The 21,321-nt window shown below is 55.9% G+C and overlaps 2 protein-coding genes across 2 annotated transcripts; both read left to right on the plus strand.

Annotated features, from left to right (window-relative positions):
- The first annotated feature begins 2,122 nt into the window (after positions 1 to 2,122).
- BPI (bactericidal permeability increasing protein) lies at positions 2,123 to 11,044 on the plus strand. The gene is made up of 15 exons (XM_027697513.1): positions 2,123 to 2,269; positions 3,214 to 3,328; positions 3,862 to 3,990; positions 4,427 to 4,582; positions 4,972 to 5,035; positions 6,932 to 6,995; positions 7,460 to 7,551; positions 7,698 to 7,874; positions 8,099 to 8,158; positions 8,266 to 8,433; positions 8,725 to 8,792; positions 9,037 to 9,079; positions 9,440 to 9,503; positions 10,000 to 10,076; positions 10,697 to 11,044. The coding sequence occupies exons 1-15, from the start codon at positions 2,155 to 2,157 to the stop codon at positions 10,742 to 10,744; spliced, it is 1,440 nt and encodes a 479-aa protein (XP_027553314.1). The 5' UTR covers positions 2,123 to 2,154; the 3' UTR covers positions 10,745 to 11,044.
- Positions 11,045 to 12,028: 984 nt separating this feature from the next.
- Positions 12,029 to 20,378, plus strand: CDK5RAP1 (CDK5 regulatory subunit associated protein 1). The gene is made up of 14 exons (XM_027697486.1): positions 12,029 to 12,257; positions 12,834 to 12,937; positions 13,413 to 13,447; positions 14,142 to 14,242; positions 14,380 to 14,590; positions 15,373 to 15,493; positions 15,665 to 15,895; positions 16,140 to 16,237; positions 16,348 to 16,403; positions 16,518 to 16,648; positions 17,503 to 17,652; positions 18,054 to 18,194; positions 18,326 to 18,471; positions 20,297 to 20,378. The coding sequence occupies exons 1-13, from the start codon at positions 12,029 to 12,031 to the stop codon at positions 18,404 to 18,406; spliced, it is 1,689 nt and encodes a 562-aa protein (XP_027553287.1). The 3' UTR covers positions 18,407 to 18,471; positions 20,297 to 20,378.
- Positions 20,379 to 21,321: the final 943 nt, after the last annotated feature.

The following is a 21,321-nucleotide window of genomic DNA, read 5'->3' on the forward strand; positions in this document are numbered from 1 at the left end:
CCGAAGCAGAACTGCCCCAGCCCAGCCCCTGTGGTCCCTGGGGAATCCTAGCACGTGGCTGCAGGGTGGTTTGGGCCACTGTATCACGGGAGAGATGTGGAAAGAGCTGGGACAGGATGGGGAACCGCCTGCACGTGCCGAGGAGCGTGTGGGGCCAGAGAGAGCCCTGACCTGGGGAGCAAAGGGTGTCGTGGGGACAGCAAGGAGCGGTGTCCTGACCTGAGCAGGGGACAGTGGCAGCACAGGAAAGGGAATTCCTGCAAATCCCTGCCCTCCTGGGCTACTGGCTCCCATCTGACCACGGCCCATTCCTTCTGCAGCAACCAGGGGGGACTGGCCTCTCGCCAGCAGAGGAGCCCTCACGCTCCTGGAATGGGCAGAGAAGCTCGGCAGGAGAAGCCTCTTCCCGTCTGAAAGGCTGGGACAAACAGGGCAGGATTTCACGCTCAGTTCCTTCTGTCATCCCTTGCAGGAAGCACTCCTAGGACCAGCCTGTGTGTCAAACTTTAGATGTGGTTTTGGCTGTTCCTTGCCAAACATGGGAGTGTTTGGTCAGGGTTCGGCTCTTTGCAGGCTTTTTTCAGTTCAACCTCAAAATTTGCTCAAATCCAGGAGGAAGACTTCCCTGTTTTGCTTCCTATCTGTGCTGCTCCCTATAGAATTTCATTTCTCCTCATGGAAGATGTTCTGATTCCTCAGTGCTCCTCCTGAATGTCTTGACTGCTGGTTTGAAGTAGCCCTGTTGAGGTGGGGTGTCACCATGGGAGGTTTGGGTGCTCCTCCTCTGAAACAAGCCAGACCCAGCAAAGAGCTGGTGATGGGTGACAGGAAGGGTCATAGTGCTGCAGAGGATGTGAGTGGGGATTTGGTCTTTCACCCTTCAACTCTGCCCTTGGCTGCTTCTTTCTGGGCAAAAGGAGTTCTGGGCAAAAGGAGCTCTGCCCATGGGCTCCCGGCTCCCAGGGGTAGATTGGGCTGGCACTGAGGATCCCAGCCTGTGGATGGTGGTGGGCACCTGTGGAACACAGCTCTGCCCTGGATGGTTTGTCCCTCTCTGAAGGCACCATCCTTGCCATGTCCCTGTTTCCCTGCCCTGGGTCTCAGAGCTGACAGTGACTGCAGTGCCACTTTCCAAAGCTGTAGCCACTCATACAGGCCTGGTGGGCATTTGCTGGGCATCTGCCAGGCAGCCTGCAAGTGACCTCACCATAAACTCATGGGAAGAAAGGCAGAGGGGAACCAAGTGCACTGGTCTCTCCATCCCTGCTCTCCACGTGCTGGGTTTCTCCAGCACAGACACTCAGTGCTCTGTGGCCCCATCCCTTGGGTTCTCCTGGGGCTGCAGCACCGGGGAATGGCTGTGCCATGCCAGTGGCTCTGCTTGAGCAATAGCTGCATTTCACAACATCCTTGCTTGGCTCAGGGATGTTGCCTCTGGCAGCCAGGACTTCCCTGGATCCAGCATGAGATCTGCCTGCATCAGCAGCTGCGGGTTTCCTGTTCCTGGACCCCAACAGGAAATGAAAGTAACTGAATCATTTCTTCTTTCCTCACCTCTGTCCTGCAAGGAGAGACCAGCCAGCCCAGCTCTCCCAGCTGGGGGCCAAGGGGGTGCTCCCCCCTTGCCCCTACCTGCCTGCACCCAGCTCCTGCCCCTGTCTCCAGCCACTGTGACGAGAGCTGTGACCTGTCAGGGCCCCAGAAGTGTTGTCTTTGGGGCTTGATCCTGGAGTGATGGATGTCTCCTCTTGTGCATGGCTGCTCTGTGCTGGAGCCCTGTGCCAGGGCCTTGGGGTGCAGGAACGTGTCTCTGTCAGGCTCTGCTGCCAAACCCAGCTCTGCTCCACTGAGCACCTGCGGCTGCTGCCGCATGCAGGGACTGCTGGCACTGACAGAGAGCTGGAAACTGGGCTGTTTCCTCTCAGTTTCCACTGCCCCTTCTCTGCCTCTGATGAGAGGCACCAGCTGTGCCGCTGGGTACAGGTGCCACGGTGCCAGTGGCACAGAGGAGCAGGGCGGTGGCCGAGCAGGAAGCCCTGTGGATCTGGGGACGCCCCGCCTGGCTCCACACGCCTTCCTCGCCAGAGGTTCCCGTTTTGGCAGGGATATAAAGGTGGTGTGGGCAGGGAGAGCACGGCACTGCGGGAAGCCAGGATGGGAGTGCAGAGCCTGGCGGTGGCTTGCGGGGCGCTGGCCTTGTGCCTGGCACTCACCACAGCCTCCAACCCCGGCTTTGTGGTGAGGATCACCCAGGCAGGCTTGGACTACGGTGGGTTCTGCTTCTGATTTCTCTCCTTGCAGATGTGCTGGTGGCAGAGGGGTAGAGCTGGGCCCCCTGTGAGAAGTGCAGGGTCCTGGGGCAGGAAGGGGCTTCTCAGCCATGGGTGCCCATGTGGAGAGCACAGGGTCCTGGATCAGGATGGGAGAATCCTTGGACATGGGTGCCGAATGCGCCATTGCCCGGGGCTTCCCCTTTTACACCCATTTGCCCCCCTCACCCCCCAACTTGATGGAGCCCCTGCAGAGGGGACCAGACCTGTGGGGTCTTGGAGAGCTGCACCCAGGTGTTGAGGGAGGGGCTGGTCCCATGGCACATGTCAGGGCAGCTGAGCCATGAGCCCTGGAGGAGTGAGCTGTGGAGGAGAGAGGAGGTGGGGAGCTGCAGGGTAGGGAAGTGACAGAGATGGATGGGCCCTGTGCTGGTTTTATGGAGGCAGGCAGAGCCCTGGCTCCAACAGAGCACAGTTATGGATTGAAATACACTGTGTGAGAAACAGCTCATTTAGCTGGCAGCTCTGCCAGCCGTGCGGGAGAGGACGTGACTCCCCTTCCCAGACAGAGGCAGGGAGGCATCAGCACCCACTGATGCTGTGCTACTCCTTAGGACACAGGCTCCATCCAGCTTTTCCTGCTGGCACTGAGCATGGAGCAACCTGGTGCCTGGGACCTCCCATGTTCCTCACACGGTGCACAGCCTGGAGAGCGAGGATTGAGACCTCTTTCTCCTTTCTGTGGCCACCACCTTGCCCTGGGTCTTGCAAGCAGAACACCAGGCAACATCATCTGGGTGCTCACAGGGCTGGCTCTGTAAAGGGAGACTAACTAACTGAGAGGTGGAAAGCATCACTTGGATGATCCTTCCTCTGCATGCCCGAAGTGTGCTCCAGCTCCTGTGGCAGTGGTGGCAGTGATGCTCTCTCCGTGTCCCTGCAGCCCATCAGCATGGAATCGCGATGCTGGAGAAGAAGTTGGCTGAGCTGACGCTGCCAGACATGTCGGGTGACTTTCGTGTCTTGCGTGTGGGAAAGGTGCACTATGAGCTCTCCAGGTGAGCCCCGCCAGCACCCAACCCAGGCGATGGGCAGGAGGGGTGGGGAGGGCAGGGACCCCCTGGAGCAGCGAGGAGCATCCTGTCCCCTCCACAGCTCCCTGAGATGTTGGCCCTGTCCTTGGTACAGGCAGAGATGTTCCTGCTTTACCCCCTGCCCAAAGGGAAAAAGGGAACTGGGGTGACGGTACTCTGGACGCGGGTGGAGTTTGTGAAATCAAAGTCCTGGTGGTGGAGGTGGCCTTGCCTGTAGGACTAGGGTCCCCCATCTCCACACAGAGGAGGAGCCCAGCCTCTGTGGATATCCCAGCTCCCTGCTGCCTCCACTCCTGCTGCACAGGTTTTGGAGCTGCCATCTGGGGAGCTGCAAGGACCACGTTCCCAAAGGCACCACTCTGCTCTGTGTGTCCCTGCCAGGCATAGCTTTGCTGCAGCAGAACTGGAGCTGGGGCACTGCAGTGACTCCCCAGCCGTGTGCTCGTGAGTGAGCCACCACTGTAACATAACTTTTCTTTTTATTCATTTATTTTTAGGCTGCGCCTTCGCAATTTCCACCTGCCGTACTCACGGATTTCCCCCGTCCCCAACGTGGGCCTGCAGGTTGCCATCTCCAACGCCTTTGCCGAGCTGGACGGGGACTGGCGGGTGAAGATGTTCTTCGTGTGCGTGCCCAGCTCCTCCTCTCCCTGCTTGGGTGCTCACTCCGTGTCTCCCTCTCTGGGTCTGGACAGGTTTTTCCTCCTCTCCCTCTTCCGTGTGTTTTGGGCAGCTGTCACTTTGCTGCCCCAGATATGATGGATAAAACAGGGTGGAAGGCAGGAACAAGGCACATGATGGGAGAGCTTTGCATGGACTCTCAGGTCTCTTTTCCACCTCCCCTACTTGCTCTCACTCTCCTCTATTTAAAGGTTACCTCTCCTAGTTTACGTGCCAGTGAAATTTGTTTTCCCTGAGTTTAACAACTTTCCCAGTCTCCTCTGGATGCACCATACAAGGAGGAGTCTGAGTTAGATTGATCCATCCCAGAGCTGATTTGAGGTCCCTTCACCAGGCCTTGGCATCGAGAAACATCCCTTTCTCATCCCCCTCTCCCTCCAGCCGGGACCACGGCTCGTTTGACCTGAAGGTGGAGAATGTCTACATCAAAATCAGCCTGAGGCTGGGCAGTGACGCCACTGGGAAACCCACTATCAGCACCTCAGACTGCAGCACCCGCATCTCCAAAGTCCGGGTGCTCTTTTCGGGCAAATTTGGGTACGTAACTTCACTGGGAGATCAGGAAGCACTGTGTGTTGGCCCATTTGCTGTGGGAATGTGGCCCTGCCATTGGAATGTGGCCCTGGTGGAAGGAGTAAGATGTTGGCATATCTGAGCTTGCCTGGTCTTAAATCTGGCCTGAATTTCTCCTGCTTTGGCTGCACATTTAAGGGGGTTGGGGGCGGTTAAGGCAGATACCAGACTTTTGTGGTTTACCAGCAGGTCTGTTTGCAGATGTAAACCCTGAGGCAAAGCCAGAAGTCAAATTGGTGTGGGAACGATGTTCCCAAGGTCCCACATCTCTAGGGTAGATAGACATACTGGGCACATACTTCTGCAGCAGTTCCTGAGCTAGAGACAGGGCTCCTCTCTGTGTTTCTCTGCAGGTGGCTTTACAACCTCTTCCACAGTGCTATTGAGTCCAAGTTCAAGAAGATTCTGGAGAGCAAGGTATGTGAGCAGTGTAGGACAGGGCTCTGTGTTTTTCTGATGGTCTTTAGCCCTCACTTGTAGCTGATGTGCTGGAAGGATCGGAGCAGATGTAGGGATGTAACTAGAACCAGAGCACGGGGCTGTGTTTCCAATTTGGTGAAAACCAGAGGAACGGGCATTGCAGGCTCTGTAGCATCATGTGTCTCAGGCTGAATTTGAAACCTGCAGCCTTTGCCAAAGCCCAGTGTAATTGGTTCCTAATTAACAAAGACTTTTCTTTCCATGTGGTCAGTTAATTAGATCTTATGCCTCAGCCAAACTCATTGTAACAGAGGGAACCTGATCAGAGCTGTCCTTTAACCAGCTGTGCTCTGGAGGGCTTTGGGGAGCACTGGGGGGGAAACTCTCATTCCTGGATTTCAGACACTTGCTGTTTTGTGTTACGGAGGGGGGTCAGGGAGCCCTGGTACCACTGCCTGGTACAGACACTGACATGCAGGAGACCTGCAACAAGACATGGAAACAAGCTGTTAGCAATAATTACTACAAGGATAACTGGCATGAGTTACAGCCTCCCTGGATGTGAACCTTGTTCAGGAAGGAGGCAGTTGGAGAACAGGCAAATCCCACTCCTGAGGCAGATCCCATCCTGCCCAGGCACTATTCCCAATACCATGCAGTGCCTTTCCCAAGGCCCCTGGGGGCTGGGACAGCAGATGGCCTGGCAGCAGGAGCCATGCTGGGACTCAGAGGTCTTTTCTGCTGTTTTGCCCCCTGGAAGGAGGGCGACTCTGGGACTGTGAGGTGACCCTGCTGCCCTCTCTGCCTCCTCTGGGTACCCTCTGCCCCACACACATTCCTTGGTGTCTTTGTGTGAGTGATGGTGCAAGGGGTAGGAGAGGGCAGGGGCTGGGAGTGCACTGCACTGGAACCCCCCCCAGCACAGCTGGTCCTGACCCAGCCTGGGCAGCCTGTGTCTGCCTCCTGCTCTCACTGCACATGCTTGGACACTCCTCGTGCCCCCAGTGCTGAGGCACCATTCCCGGGGAGATCCAGCTCACAGGGAAATCCAGGTCACGGGGAAATCCAGCTCACAGGGAAATCCAGGTCGCAGGGAGATCCTGGTCACTGGGACCAGGGCTGTGTTTGCCTGTCTGCAGAAACGTCCTTGCAGGAAGCAATGGGGCTTTTCCAGCACAGACAGACAAATATCGCTGGGCACAGGGAAGAGCAGCAACCTGCTGTCTCTAAGGCCATGCCCAAGGCTCTGTCCCTCCTCCTCCCTGGCACTGCCCAGCCAGCAGCTTCATCACCGTCAGTGGCACTGCCCCTCCGCAGTGCTGCATCTCGCCATCAGCTCTGCAGGCTCCATGCCTGGTCAGAGATGATGGCTGGATCCTGCTGGTGGTTTCTGTGATAATACAGGGAAAGCACTGGAAGGAGCTTTGCAGATTTTCTCAGCCACCTGCAGGACTGTGCCCCGCAGTAAATTTCCTGGATTAAATCCCTGCTAATGCCAGGGCTTCAGCCGGGTATGACAGCAGCAAAGGGATGTGCTCTTCTGTCCTGGCACAGGGTTGTAGGAGCTCAGGAAAGCTCAGCTACAGTGCAATCAGTGCTTCTGCCCCTGTGGGGTAGGCTAACTCCTTCAGTTGCTCTGCTTTGGCCAAGTCCTGGCAGCTCACAGTTCATTCCCGCAGCAGGGAACGGTATAAACCCTGCTTGTGTCTTGGACACTTAATGTGCTGTCTGATGAATGGAGACAATCATCACTGTGTACTCTTTTATTTAAGCAGGCTTTGTTAAGGAATAAACCCAGCAGCAGGCAGCAGAGCAGGGAGTGTGGCCTCGGCTCTGAGTGGGGGCTGTGGCCTGGCTGCCCCTGCTCAGCTCTGTGGCCTTTCCCTCACACAGGTCTGTGACAGGGTGGCCGAGTCTGTGCACAATGAGCTCCAGACGTACATCCGGACCGTGCCAGGTACCAGGGGGCTGCACGGGGGTTTAGGACCAGTTTTTCCTAGCTTTTCCCAGCCATAAGGACAGCATTTTACCTTGTGTCCACTCCCCACCTCCTTGTATTCCTGCACCCAAGCTGGGAGCTGGGGAGGACCTCATCAGCAGAGACATGTCACTGTGCACTTTGTCTGGCTGTGGAGACCCCTCCAGGAGCTGTGCTCCAGGACAGGCAGGGGCTTGGGCTGCCTTAGCAGGGACACCCAGGCCATTCCTCAGGTCCAGGAGTTGGTTTGCATGGCTGAGAAACTGCCAGTAGGAAAATGGGATTTTTTGCTTCTAAACAGAAGCAAGCACATGTGCAGCTGGTACTGAGCTGATGCACCAGGAAGCCCAGATGCAGCACTGCCTGAATGCCAGTCAGGGTGATCTGCTCCCAGATTTCCCAACCATCTCCCTCTCGCTCACCTCTCTGCCTTGTGTTCACAGTCACGGCCAAGATAGACGCCAGGATTGGGGTTGATTACTCCTTTGTGGCACCCCCAGTTGCTACTGCCCAGTCCCTGGACACAGGCCTGAAGGTGAGAGGCTGCCCTGGGGACGCTTGATTTGGCCGAGTGGGTAACGAGGTTTCGGTACCTGCTGCAAATGCTGTTTGCCAGCCCAGGTCAGCAGCTGAGCCCCACCACTATTTGCCCTCCTTCTCCAACTCTCTCCCTTCTCCCAGGGTGAATTCTACTCCCTGGCCCACCGCTCCCCTGTCCCCTTCTCACCGCTGCCGCTGTCCTTGCCCTCGGATCATGATCGCATGGTTTACTTCGGGGCCTCCAGCTACTTCTTCAACACAGCCGGCTTCGCCTACCACACATCCGGGGCACTGGTCTTCGAAATCACGGATGCCATGGTGAGCGGTGCAGGAGAGATAGGGCTGGCCCCGACCCCCTGGCAGGGATTCCATTTGCTGAGGAGCTCTGGTGGCAGCCAGAGGTCTTGGAGGACCCCCAGTGGAAGAGCTGGGGCTGTGGGATGGGGCCGGGCTGTTGAGCACGGCAGCAAGTGGGGATGGGCGGGCTCGCCAGGAGCTCTGCTGTGCCACATTGCCCCAGCGTGACAGTCCTCTCCCTGCAGATCCCCAAGGATGTTGACTTCCACTTGAACACCTCCACCTTCTCAGCCTTCGTTCCCCAGGTGAGCAGTCCAGCCCTGCCTCCCCAGAGCACCTGTACACAGAGGTGTTCTCCCCCAGGAGCTCAGGTTTGTGCCGCTGTCCCCATCCTCTCCCTGCTCCCATGCAGCTGGAGCAGATGTACCCGAACATGCCAATGAAGCTCAGGCTGTCCACCCTCACTGCCCCGTTCCTGAACATTGGACCAGGAGGAATCTCACTCAAGCCCGTTGTGGATGTCCAGGCTTATGCCATCCTTCCCAACTCCAGCCTGGCTCCTCTCTTCGTCCTCAGCCTGGTGAGTTCATGAACAAGCTGCAAGCAGTGAGGCAAAGACGGTAGTTTGAGTTGTGCTCAGTCCTGTTGCCCAGCTCCTGCCAGGGGAGGTGCCATGTGCTGTCCAGCGCAGTGGGGGTCCCCAGCAGAACAATACCCAAGCTGACAAATGCCAGGTTTAATGCTGGGTGCAAGCATGCCCCTGGATGGGCAGCAGTCCCGCTGTGTTTCAGCTGGTCAGAGCTGTTTCCTGGGTGTCTGGTTTGGGGCGAGGTGGGATGGTCACTGCTGGAGCTCTGTGCTCTCTCCCCAGACAGGGAATGTGTCTGCTGTCATCGACGTGAGGTCTGGCCACATAGTTGGGAGCCTGAATGTGGGCAGGTATGGAGGGGAGCGGCCACTGCTGGGCAGGGGGTGGCTGGGGGTGTTTCTGTTCTGGACTCCCAGGGACAGAGAGCGGGTGGGGAGGTCCCAGGGATGTGGACCTGGTGTGGAGGGGATGAGCTGAGGCTGGAGGGAGCAGGATCTGCATGGCCATCAGTGGGTGGAACTGCTCCCTCCACTGGGACATCCCTACTCCCTCCACTGGGACATCCTCCACAGCACCACTTCTGTCCCTGTGCAGGATCAAGCTCTCTCTAAAGGACTCTGTTGTCGGCACTTTCCAGGTAAGTTATCCTTGACCATGACCAGAGCCCCCAGTACGGAGCTGAGAGGCTACTGGGGGCCAAGGAGAGAGCTCATTGCCCCTGCCCCACAACACAGGACATGGGGGTGCACTCAGGACCCCACACTGATCCTGCCTCAGCCTGCAAGGCTGGGAGAGGATGCAGAGCCAGATCCACTGCTGCTCTCACCCGTGCACTTCCTACCCTGCCAGTGTGGCCAGACAAGGCCCCTGATCTCTGGCAAAGTGTGTGCCCATCCCGGCTCCTCATCCCTTTTTCTTTTCCTAATTATCCTCCAGTGCTTGCACATCTCCTGTCCTGCAGGCTAAAGCTTTTCGTCCTCCTCTCCCTGCTCCCCAGGTGCGACTGCTGCAGTCCATAATGAACATCTTTGCTTCCGATATCCTGCTCCCCCGTCTTAATGGTGAGAACCAGCTGGGGGGAATGGGGGTGCTGGAGCAGCCTCCGGTTGGGTTGCTCCATTCAAGCAGTCCCAGCTCACTATTTAACTCCCCATTGCCAAGGCTGATCCAGGGGTAAAGCCCACAGAGCGTGCAGGAGGTGGCTGTGATCCTCTTGCCACTGTGACATGCTCCCAGCAGCACACGCAATGGAAAAAATGAGCCCTATGCACATCTTAATGCTTTCCAGACCCTCTCCCCCACTCCCTGTTTCTCCTGCCTCTCCAGCAATTCGGGCCAGAGCGGGGCTGGCGGCTGGAGGGGCCCAGGGGGCTGTCATGGCACAACACGCAGCCCCCAGCCCTGCCGTGGAGCTTGGGAGGAATTTCCTCTGCCTGCCCTGCAAGCAGCAAAGGCAACGAAGGGGCTGGGGGGAGGAGGTGGCTGCCTTCTCTGCGTGGCCAGTGCTCCCTTCACTCCCCTTCCCATCCCAATGCAGCTATGTGTTGTCTTTTCCAGCCCGGTTAGATGAGGGTTTCCCTCTGCCACTGCCCGACAGGATACAGCTCCTCAATACCTTCGTAAGGTTCCACCAGGTGAGTGAGGGGGAGCACCTGGGCCCAGCTGGGGACCATCCTGCCACCCCTGAGCCCCTGCCAGCCATCACAGCCTCCAAATCCAGTTCCCACAGCCATGCTGGGAGGGAGCAGGCAGGAGGGTGATCCCAACAGCCCAGTGGCAAACCAGAGCCCCGCTTTTCCCATCTGCATGGTGGATGCCTGGGGCAGCACCACATCCTTCTCTAGTTCTTGAACCCGGGGCTTGAATTTCCCACGACACTTTTTATAGCATCTTTAGCAGCAGTGTCAGCCCCCAGCCCCCTCCCTGCCCCATGGGCAGTGCCTGTTGGGATGCTGTGAGGTAGGACACAGCTGCTCCCTGCAGGGCATGCAGTGCCTGTCAGCCCCCGTGGAAGGAGCTGTGCCGGGTCCTGGGGAGTGGAGAGAGCCCCTGTGGTGGGGGGTCTTAGGGAAACCCCAGAGGGGTGTCACCACAGTGGCTGTGAAATGCCTCCAGAGCCTGCCAGGGTGAAAATTAGGCACAGGGGCTGGCAGAGCCACGTGCCAATCCCATCTCCCTCCTGGGGTATGATGGGTGCTGGGGAGTACAGCTGCCAGGGCTGGTGTCAGTCCAGTGCTTTCTCTCTTTCTCCCAGAATTTCCTGCTGCTCGGAGCGGACGTTCATTTCCAACCTAAGGCGTGAAGATAAGGCCATGAGGGACCTCCAGCACCAAAAATACCCTTGACTTCTTCACCTTTCCCTGCCCCTGGCCCCGCTGCAGGAGCCAAACACCACTGATTCTGCCAGTGTCCTGCACCACTGCCCTGGCCTGGACTGTGGCCAGGGGAAGCAGCACCCCCAGGGCTGAACCATCCATCCCCTTACTGGGGCCTTACCCAGTGCTACTGAGAGCTGAGGGTCCCTTGCCCCCAGCCACCCCCTCCCCTCCCTCCCTCCTCATCCCAGGGCCTCTCAGCAGCAATAAAGGCGCTGGCGCCGGGGTCGTGGTGTCAGTGTCTGTGCCCGGGGCCACATCGGGCTCTCTGCACTGGGCCAGGCTGGAGTGAGGGCGGGAGCAGGACCACCAGGCTCATCTGTTCCCATTGTCACAGCCATGTTGAGGCCCCGTGGAATGCCCGTGTCCCACCGTCCTGTCCCTTCGCTACAGCGAAGACCCAGCGGAGAAGGACCTGAGGGTGCTGATCAACAGCAGCTGAACATGAACCAGTGTGTGCCCAGACAGCCAAGGCCAGTGGCATCTTGGCTTGTATCAGGAATAGTGTGGCCAGCAGGAGCAGGGCAGTGATTGTCCCCCTTGTAGTGGGCACTGGTGAGGTCACACCTCGAGTGCCATGTCCAGCCCCTCATTTCAAGGACATTGAGGGGGTGGAGCAGGTCCAGAGAAGAGCAATGGAGCTGGTGAAGGGTCTGGAGCACAAGTCCTGTGAGGAGCAGCTGAGGGAGCTGGGGTGGTTTAGCCAGGAGAAGTTTCAGGGGAGACCTTCTCACCCTCTACCAACTCCCTGAAAGGAGGTCACAGCCAGATGGGGGTCAGCCCCTTCTCCCAGTCAAGCAGCAATAGGATGAGAAGACCTAGTCTTAAGCTGTGCAAGGGGAGGTTTAGGTTGGACATCGGGAAGAATTTCTTTGCAGAGAGGGTGATTAGGTATTGGGCTGCCCATGGAGGTGGTGGAGTCACTGAGTCTGGAGTGCTTAAGAAAAGACTGGACGTGGCACTCAGTGCCACATGGTGATGTTCCGTCATAGGTTGGACTTGATGATCTCAGATGATCTGGATGACCTTTTCCAACCTAAATCATTCCATAATTCCGCGATTCCCGCGGCGGCGGCGCCGCGCGGCAGCGGGGCGGGTCCGGAACGGCGGCGGGGCGGAACGCTGCGCCGAGGGGCGGGGAGCGGCGGCCGGGCCGCTTTGTCGGCCCACCCGGCCGGTCCGTACCCCAAAGCGCCCCCCCGGCCACGGCCATGCTGCCCGGGGCCCGAGCGCTGCGGGCGGCGGGGTTGCTGCGCCCACCCAGGGCCGGGTCCCGCACCGGGGCCGCCCGCAGAGCGCGCTGCGGGCCGGGACAGCGGCCGGAGGGGCGCGGGGCCGCGCTGCCCGCGGGGCCCGACCTGCGGCACTTCCTGAGGGCAGCGGCCGTGAGGGAGACGGGGCCGCCGCCCGAGACGGGCTCTGCCCCCGGGGCCCCGAAAGGTCTGTGGGTCTGCAGGTCCGCGGGGCTCGTGGGGTCAGCCGAGGGCGGGGGGGGAAGCGGGTTGTTTGGGAACTTTTGGGGCCCTGAGAGGGTTTTGGCACTAGAAGGAATTTAGTCCTTGGCTCCGCACTGATGTGTCTCCCCCGCCGTGGAGCTGGGCAGGGAGTGGGTTGTGTGTCCCCCCGTCACGGATCTGGGCGGGGAGCAGGCTCTGTGTGTGTGTCCTCACCACGGAGCTGGGCAGGGAGGTGGTTCCTCTGGCACCTGCCCGCGGTGTGTGCTGGGCTGTCAGCGGGGCTGTGGCTGCAGTGCCCTGGGGAGGGGACGGTTTTCATTGCACTGAGACTTGTATCTCAGTAAGGACACAGCAGCTCCACGGCCCAGACCTGTCGCGTTGCAGAGACATGCTCTGAGCATGGGCTTCCTGGAGCACGTCCTTCGGTTATCCTTTGTGGGTGCAGGTGAAGGCAGCTGCTTCCCTAAATCCGGTGGTGGGATTGAAGGCTTCTTCCTATAGAGAAGGTGACAGAACAGGCTGTGGATGGGAGCTGAGCAGGTTCCTGCCTGTGTTGCAGTTTACCTGGAGACCTACGGCTGCCAGATGAACGTCAACGACACGGAGATCGCCTGGGCCATCCTGCAGAGGAATGGCTATGCCAGGACGAAGGAGCTGGATGAGGTAAGGCAGCACCTTGACAGCTCTCTTAGAGTGCAGGGCTGCGGGGGCCTCACGCCCTGGCTGTGCCTGCAAATCCCAGCTTTCCTCTGGAGTGCAGTCCTGCGGGATGTTGTGATTTTTGCGGTGTGAGTTCGGCAGAGTAGAGGAAACTACCTAACAAGTGTGGTAGAAAGCTGCGGGTTGTCTTTTTTCTTTAAACTGCTGGGCTCCCTCTCAGCTGGAGAAGGATTGGACACAGCAGGGTCCTCCTGATTCTTCTTTTGAGTTTAATTCTGTCATTTAGTGGAAGACTCTACTTGTCTTCTCTTACTTTCTTGCACCTCTGTTTGTTGAAACCCGCTGTGTGCTCAGGCACGTCTTTTTCCCTGACTTAAGTGAGTTTTATAGTCTGCCTCTTCAGGTTACCCAGGCAGGGCATGAGAAACTTATCATCTGGCTTTTATGAATTCTTCCTTTTTTGTTGCTTTTAATCTAGGCAGATGTGGTTCTCCTTGTCACCTGTTCCGTGAGGTAAGGAAACTTTTGTTGCTGCTGGTTTTGGACAGTTTTTAAGGAATTTCCATTTGAAAACCAAAGCAATAAATGTATTGTGTGCGGAAAGGAGTGTGCAGGTCTGAAAGTGACTGTTTAGTTGAGGGTAGAGCTGGCTGTTGCCACGATTTACAGCATTATGTGTGCTATGAATTGCTTTTCTATGTAGTGAGAAGTTGTTTGGTAGTGCAAGCTCTGTGTATATGCCATGAGCAGTGAGAGACCTGCACAGTCAGTGCTTTAATGATTTTATTTTTTAATATTCTGTTTTCCTTTGAAGTGGGTGTCTAGTACAGGGTGTCTGATACTTCAGAAGTGTGAGAAATACGGTTAAGGGCAATTTGATATAAATACAAAGGGAACTTTGCTTGGTTTTTTTGAATGGGGAAGATCCTGAATGCTCATTGTCACTTGCAGTGTAGCTCATACTGTGGTAGTTTTTCTCCCCAAGAGCTTAGTCTGTTTTTTCTGCAGCATAGATGCTTCCAAGCAAGTAAAGTGATAATAGATAAGATAGAGTTAAGACATAATCCCCACACCACAAATGGCTTGCCATCGGGTCCGTCAGGTGGATGATTCCCTCCCTTTAGCAGAATTCTCCTCAGAAAGCACTTCAGGCTGGGGCAATTTTAAAGTGCAATAGCTGGAACAACCAGTTTTCCTGGCTCCCCAGGGAGAAGGCAGAGCAGGCCATCTGGAACCGGCTGCAGCACCTCAAGGCGCTGAAGGCCCGGCGGCAGCAGGCTCGTGCACCCCTGCGCATCGGGATCCTGGGTACCACCAGACTGCGTTCACTGTTCCCCTCTGGCAGCACCCGCCTTTTCTGTGGGGTGAAAGCAGCTGGGAAGGGCTGCGGGGCTGTAACAGGGGGTGGGCACTGCCTCACAAGGACCCTTCTCCTTTGGCTGCAGGATGCATGGCCGAGAGGCTTAAGGAGGAGATTCTGCACAGGGAGAAGCTGGTCGATATCGTGGCAGGCCCGGATGCCTATCGCGACCTGCCCCGGCTGCTGGCTGTGGCAGAGTCTGGCCAGCAAGCTGCCAATGTCCTGCTGTCCCTAGATGAGACTTATGCAGACATTCTGCCTGTCCAGACTAGTGCAGGTGGCACGACAGCGTTTGTGTAAGTACCTTCTCCCAGTGCTTGTTTCTGTGGCTCTGGTTTGGAAATCTGCTGTCAGAGCAGACGTGCCGGTGACAGCAGCTGCCCAGGAGATGCAGTGCCTGGTTGCACTTGCTCCCAGCAGCCCAGAGGCATGAATTTACCAGAATGTGTGTTTGCTGCTGCTTCACTGTGTGACTGAGTCCTGGAGAGCATGCCCCAAGCTCTGGCTGTCATGGACTTCTCTCCCCCACCTTTGGGAATGCTGACTGCCTCAGCCTGATGCTGCACTGAGTGATTTCTGTCCCACTGACGTCTGTGCCTCTCTCATCCCCTGCTTTCTGTGATGCCCTGCCCTAGGTTCTGTTATTTATTCTTCTAATCCCCCACACATTGTAACTTCTGTTGATTTTATTTCTGTTTGTTTAGTTTTGATAATAACACTCCCAAACATGAAACCTCACTCTGCTCTGTGTGGCCACAGCATATGGAAGGACAGTATTGCTCTCTGCAGGAGAGTGGGAAGGACCTTTGATCACTGCCAGGCTGCAGTGGAAGTCTGTGCCTTGTTCTTTCCAACTTTCTTGGGAATATGCATGAAAAATCAGGAGGTGTTAGCTCAGGGCAAGCCAAAGGCAGGGTGGGTGGAGGGGAGTGTGAGGTAAACTGCAGAGCTGTGCCTAGAGCTGGTCTGTGTGCAGAGCTGGCTGGAGGCAGCAGTGCTGGGCACAGAGCAGGGCAGGATGCAGCATGGATGGTTCTTGCAGAGCAGTCGTGGTGTGACCTGTGCTTTGTCTGGGCAGGTCCATCATGCGGGGCTGTGACAACATGTGCACCTATTGCATCGTGCCCTTCACCCGAGGCCGGGAAAGGAGCCGCCCCATCGCATCCATCCTGCAGGAAGTGAGGATGCTCTCGGATCAGGTGAGGCAGAGCCTCCTCCCAACTGTCCAAACCATGGGAGGAAAGGTGGTTCTTGGTAGCAGTGTTTTCAGTGATACATTTAACCATCTCTGCCTTTATCTGCGGAGATGAGGTTACTCTGGGGTTCCACCACTGGTTTCATATTTTTTTCCTCTCTTGTTTATTTTTTAGGGAGTGAAAGAAGTGACACTCTTGGGTCAGAATGTCAACAGCTATAGAGACCTGTCTGAGGTGCAGTTCCAGTCAGCAGCTGCCCCAGGCCTCAGCCGTGGCTTTAGCACAGTCTACAAAGCCAAACCAGGAGGTTTGCGCTTCGCACACCTGCTGGACCAGGTCTCTAGGATTGATCCAGAAATGAGGATCCGTTTCACCTCTCCACACCCCAAGGATTTTCCTGATGAGGCAAGTATAAAATAAACACCTGGACCTCTGCTTGCAGGCAGGGAGGCAGCTCTGAATTGTGAGATGTGGGCTGTACTGTCTTCCCAAAGGGAACATGGAATCCCAGACTGGGAACAGCAGCTCCTGGGACAGGGATGTTGGGGCTAAAGCTTGCAGGTTTGCAGCTTGCTGGCTTTTACCCAGGCACTTTTGGGACCCTGGTAGAGTTGAGCCGTATGGGACATCTCCTGGTCACTTATCACAGGTCCTGCAGCTCATCCAGGAGCGACACAACATCTGCAAACAGCTGCACCTCCCAGCCCAGAGTGGGAGCACACGAGTGCTGGAGGCCATGCAGCGAGGGTGGGTCACCCCGCGGGGAGCCTCTGCCCTGCCCTCTGATTTGGGGTGCTGGTTTCTCCTCTCTGATTCGTGGGTTTCCAGTGAGCAAATCCATGTGCTGTTCGTTGCAGATACACAAGAGAAGCGTATTTAGATCTTGTGCACCACGTGCGTGACTCCATCCCAGGTGGGCGTTCCCTTTGGCTTCGTCTGAGCTCAGCGCAGCTATATCTCACTGTCCTTTTCTGAGTGAAGCATTCCACTCTTCCATGAGGGAAGTGTACAGCCGTGTCTCTTACAGGAGTGAGCTTAAGCAGTGATTTCATCGCTGGGTTCTGTGGGGAGACAGAGGAAGATCACCAGCAGACCATGTCCTTGCTGAGGGAAGTCCGCTACAATGTTGGCTTCCTGTTTGCCTACAGCATGAGACAGGTGAGTGCAGGGCCTGGTGGAGAAGGCTGTTACCTTTGGACATCTCACCTGACTACTCAGTGCTATTTCTCACAATAACACAGTTTTTAAAAGCTATTGAAAATCATACCCAAAGACTTGGTATAGTGGTAGATTTTTTTTCTTGCAGGCAGGACTTGTAGGGTGTGTGGTTCTGCAAGGGCTGCTGTTGTGCCTGGAAGGCTTCCAGCTCCTCTGTGGAGTGTCAGGGTTGGTTACTGCTTGGTGACCTGGCTCTGCAGATGCTCCAGAGTGATTGCAGGGAAGCAACTCTGTCTGCAGAGACCCGGCTGCTGGTGCTTTATTTGCTCATGAGGACTGTGCTGATGGAGCTGGGCTGGAGCCCAGCTATAGGGACTGTCAGTTGAGTCAGAAGGTATTTCCATGAGAAGAGTGGATAGTTGATAAATCCCCATTAGAATGCTCTCCAGAGTATATGATGCTGACGGGGAAGAGGACAGGAGGTTGGGAAACATAAGGAAGCAAAGGAATATAGAGCACATTTCAGCACATGGGACTAGAACTAGAAGAATCCATTGCCTGTCCTTGTGGACAGACAGGCACAGGCACATTCCACACAGGAGCTGCAAAACTGTCTCACAGCCACTGATACTCAGTGCCCTACATCAAACCTTCTGCCTAAAAGGTGGAGGAGAAAGATGTGAGGAACTCAAGGACGCGGCTGGTGCTGAGCACCCGGAACAATTCCTTTGTGAACACAAACTTTAACACGTGGGAAGCCGTTGCTGGAAGAGGAGCAGAGCTGGCTGGGGTTGGACAAAGCTCTGAGCTCAGGATGGGTGTTGAGGGGCCGCACTGGCATTGTGTGTTTGCAGAAGACCCGGGCGTACCACCGGCTGCAGGACGATGTGCCCGCGGACGTGAAGAGGCGGCGGCTGGAGGAGCTCATCGCCGCCTTCCGAGAGGAGGCTGCCAGGGCCAACGCGGCGCTGGTGGGGCAGGACCAGCTGGTGCTGGTCGAAGGGGTGAGTGCCTGAAACCAAGTAGTCCTCTTCCCCTCTTGCTGGCCCTGTGCAGAGCAGTCACCACTTCTGCCCTCCCTTCTCACTTTCCCCACGTAATCCCAGGACTCCCAAGACTGTTTCTTCACCCTTAAGCAGACAGCTTGGTCTTTCCAGAGCATTGAGCTGAGCACAAAGGATGGGATCAGTTAGGGATGTGTCTCTGGCCAAGCACAGAATTAGTGCTTTTGGTGTGTGTGTCACCCAGGAGCTCTGGCCACAGGGCTCTGTTCCAGGGGTTGCTTAACGGCGTGGAATGTGGGTTTAACACCGTCAATAGCGCTCAATTAATTCCCGAGGCAATAAAGCCCAGCAGTGAATCAGAGCGATTGCCATGCAGGTAATGTTCCCTGTCCTCCTTGCAGCCCAGCAAGCGCTCTGCCTTGGAGCTGTGTGGGAGGAACGATGGCAACATCAAGGTGATCTTCCCTGATGCCGAGCTGGAGGATGCTGCGGACTGCGGGGCTCCGGGCAGAGCCCGGCCGGGGGACTACGTGGTGGTGAAGGTGACCTGCCTGCAGTGCTCCTTTCTTTGCACAGTGCTGTTCTCTAGAGCAGCTGCTGCCAGAAGAGCCTAAAATTAGAGTGGATCCTCCCCAGCCTTTCCATGCCTGAAGACCTGTGATGTTTCTTTCAGGTGACCTCTGCCAGCTCGCAGACCCTGAGGGGAGTTCCACTCTGCCGGACAACCCTATCCCGTGCTGCTGCCTGTCGCTGAGGGTCCCTGCTGCCCGTGGGTGGAGGCAGCACATTTTCTCCAGGAAGAAACAAGACGGTGTTGTCACTTGTAGAAAACAGGGAGATATATGTATATTAAAATTTATTTGTGAAATAATAAAATACATATATATTTCTGCTTTGGCTACAACGTACCCCTCGTAGATGTGTGCAAGTTCATAGACAAAAGGGGTGGAAGGTGTGTGTGAACTTGCCAAACACAGTTGCTGTGAGATTGTGTGTTTTGACTTGCTCTGAGGCTTGACCCACCCTGGCAGTGCTGCAGGTCCGTCCTCTGGCTTCGACCACATCTTCTAACAGCCCAGCCTGAGAGATGCATGTGCAGAGCAGGTCCTTCCTACAAGCTTGGCTGAATAGAGGAGCTGCAAAAGCTGGTAGTGCCTGAAAAATACAGCTCTAGTCACTTGCTGGAGAATGGTAGGGGTACTGTCAAAGGGGACAAAGAACTAAAGGAACGGGAGAACACTGGTGAATGTTTTCCAAATATTGGCAAAATGCTTGGAAAGTGGAGGCAAGAACCCGCACCGTGCTTTCGTGTTGGAATGTCACGCTGGACTGTGGAATGTAAAATGGTGTTTAGCGTGCACCAGTGAATCTGTTGTGTCTGAGGCTGAGGGAATGCAGCCTTGCCCTCCTACTGGGGAAGACTGGATCTCAGCTACAGAGGTTTTCCTTGTCTCCAGGCCTGGGGGATGCATGGTAAGATCTGGCTGCCAGCCAAGGGTCAGCTCTGGCCTCTTAAAACTTGGGGTGCAGCTCTGTAATCCAAACATCCCTTTGCTCACTAAAGAAGTGGTTGAACTGATTTAAATGGCCAGTAAGTTCTGTAAGTGCATCTGACAGTTCCTTGTTTTCATCAGCCTGCAGCTGACCCCAGCTGCACCGTGTCACATTCCAGCCTGCTCTGCAAAATTCAAACAAGGACCTGTGACCTGCATTTATGAGTAAACTGAGATGTGAGAAAGGATCACCCCTTTTCATACAGATAATCATGTCATTAGAAAAAAATCTTGTAAAAGGCTCTATCCAGTGACCAGTTTTGAAGGAACAGCTGGTAACAGAGCAGTCTTACATGACTTTGCAGAATTTTTAAATAAACATGAAAGGGTTTTGCTCGAAAGCCTTCTCTCCTGCTCAGCTCTTTCTGGGCTATAATTGTATCTCTTTGAAAACAGCATGGTTCACTGAATATTCATTAGACTTCAAGAAACAAATACATTTTGCTTATTATCTCAGTGCTGAATCCCTTCTCCTAGAAGTGAATCTGCACAGTCAGCACGGTCCCTGAGGGCTCTGAGGTGCTGACAGGCACATGGGAAGGTGTCTTCTGCCCAAGTTCACAAACCAGGGCCTGGTCCTCTGCTGCCCAGTGAGGGCGAACCTTTGGCATGGGAGGTTTTTCAGGAAGAGGCAGCAGTTTCGGTTGAAATCCCAAAGGCAGCAGCAGGATGTATAAGCATCACCCCTCAGAAGCGACCCATGCTGAGGCACGTTTGTGTGGCTAATTAACCCTCCCGGGTAGTGGCCCAGTTTAACTGCCCTGTGGCCGCTCTTCAGCTCATGTTTCCCGGGCATTTTGGGACCGTGGCCCAAGCCGGCACCCCTGGAAAGGGCTGACACTCACCTTTCCCTGCTCGTTTTGACCTTCTCCCCACGAGCACCTCTTTCAAGTGGGAAATGCAGACCACGGTGTGCCCTCCCCCCTCCATCCTGCTATGAGGCCATCTGCGGCCGTTTTACAATCATTATTTTAAGAGCGGGAGACTAATGAGGAGGAGAGCTGGGTTTTACATTTTGATGAGGAGGTGATAATGCTCAGTGCACGGCCTCCCCAGGGAGCCGTAGCACTCACCATTTGCTTTGCCTTTTTAGTTTTTATAGGCCTCGGGAATGAAGACTGAGGTTTTAAGGCAGCAAAGCATCCATTAGGAAGTGCTTACGGTGACCTTGGAGACTGAGTCAGTTCTTTGGCACTGCCTGAAAGCAGGAATGTGTTGTTTTTCTTGAAGGCTGAAGGTGGGATGCAGTTTCTGTGTCTCTTGTCAGATTTGCTCCCTGAATCTGGCTGTTGGGAAAGCTGAGCTCGCACCTCGTGCTGATTCTTGCACGTTTCTGTTCCCAAGGGACGAGAGCCCTGAACTCCCCCGGACCTCACATTTCCCACGCTGATGTTCATCTGTGCCTCCTGCAGGTGCAAGTGTTGCCTTCCCAGCCAGTGGTGCCCTGGTTACACCCATGGGCAAACACCTAAGGAGGCATTTGGTGGATCAGGTTTCCCAGCACAGACCTGAAGTGCTGGGATGACATTTACTTTCCAAGCAGACGTGCCCTGAGGCATCTCCTGACACCGGGATTTCGTAAGGCACAGCCTGTGCTTTCCTTTATGCTGGTGGGGTGTGTAGGCAAGGCTGGACATTCCCTCACACACAAATAGCTTCACCTGGCAGAAAGGTCGCTGTCAGGGAGAACAAGAGCCTGTTTGTTCCCTGGAGCCCCCTCACAGAACGAATCTCTTTGTGCTCGGGGAGCGGAGGCACAGACTGCAGCAGGCACTGGCAGTCTGTCTTCACTGCTCATCACTGGCATTTACTGGCCCAAGGACAGTCTCAAAACTGATGCCCATCATTGCCTACACATCCCTGCCCAACCTTGTTCCTTTCTCTAAGGCTCTCGAAGCAGCTTGGGCAGAGCACTGGGCTTTTCCCAGCGTCAGAGCTGGCCAGGGTGTGTCACGTCCTTCCCCAGAACCCCCGGAGCTCTGCAGTCTGTTTTCCCTCTGCATGTCATGGTGACGGTGGAGGGAAGGACGGGTGTTTTCCCTGATGGCAGCCTTGCAAGCACAGTTTGCTTTAGGTCGGCCAGAGCCTCGCTCTGCTGAGGCGGTGGCAGGTGACA

The sequence above is a fragment of the Neopelma chrysocephalum genome, unplaced genomic scaffold, assembly GCF_003984885.1.
Source record: "Neopelma chrysocephalum unplaced genomic scaffold, ASM398488v2 Primary Assembly neopelma1_119, whole genome shotgun sequence".
NCBI lineage: Eukaryota > Metazoa > Chordata > Aves > Passeriformes > Pipridae > Neopelma > Neopelma chrysocephalum.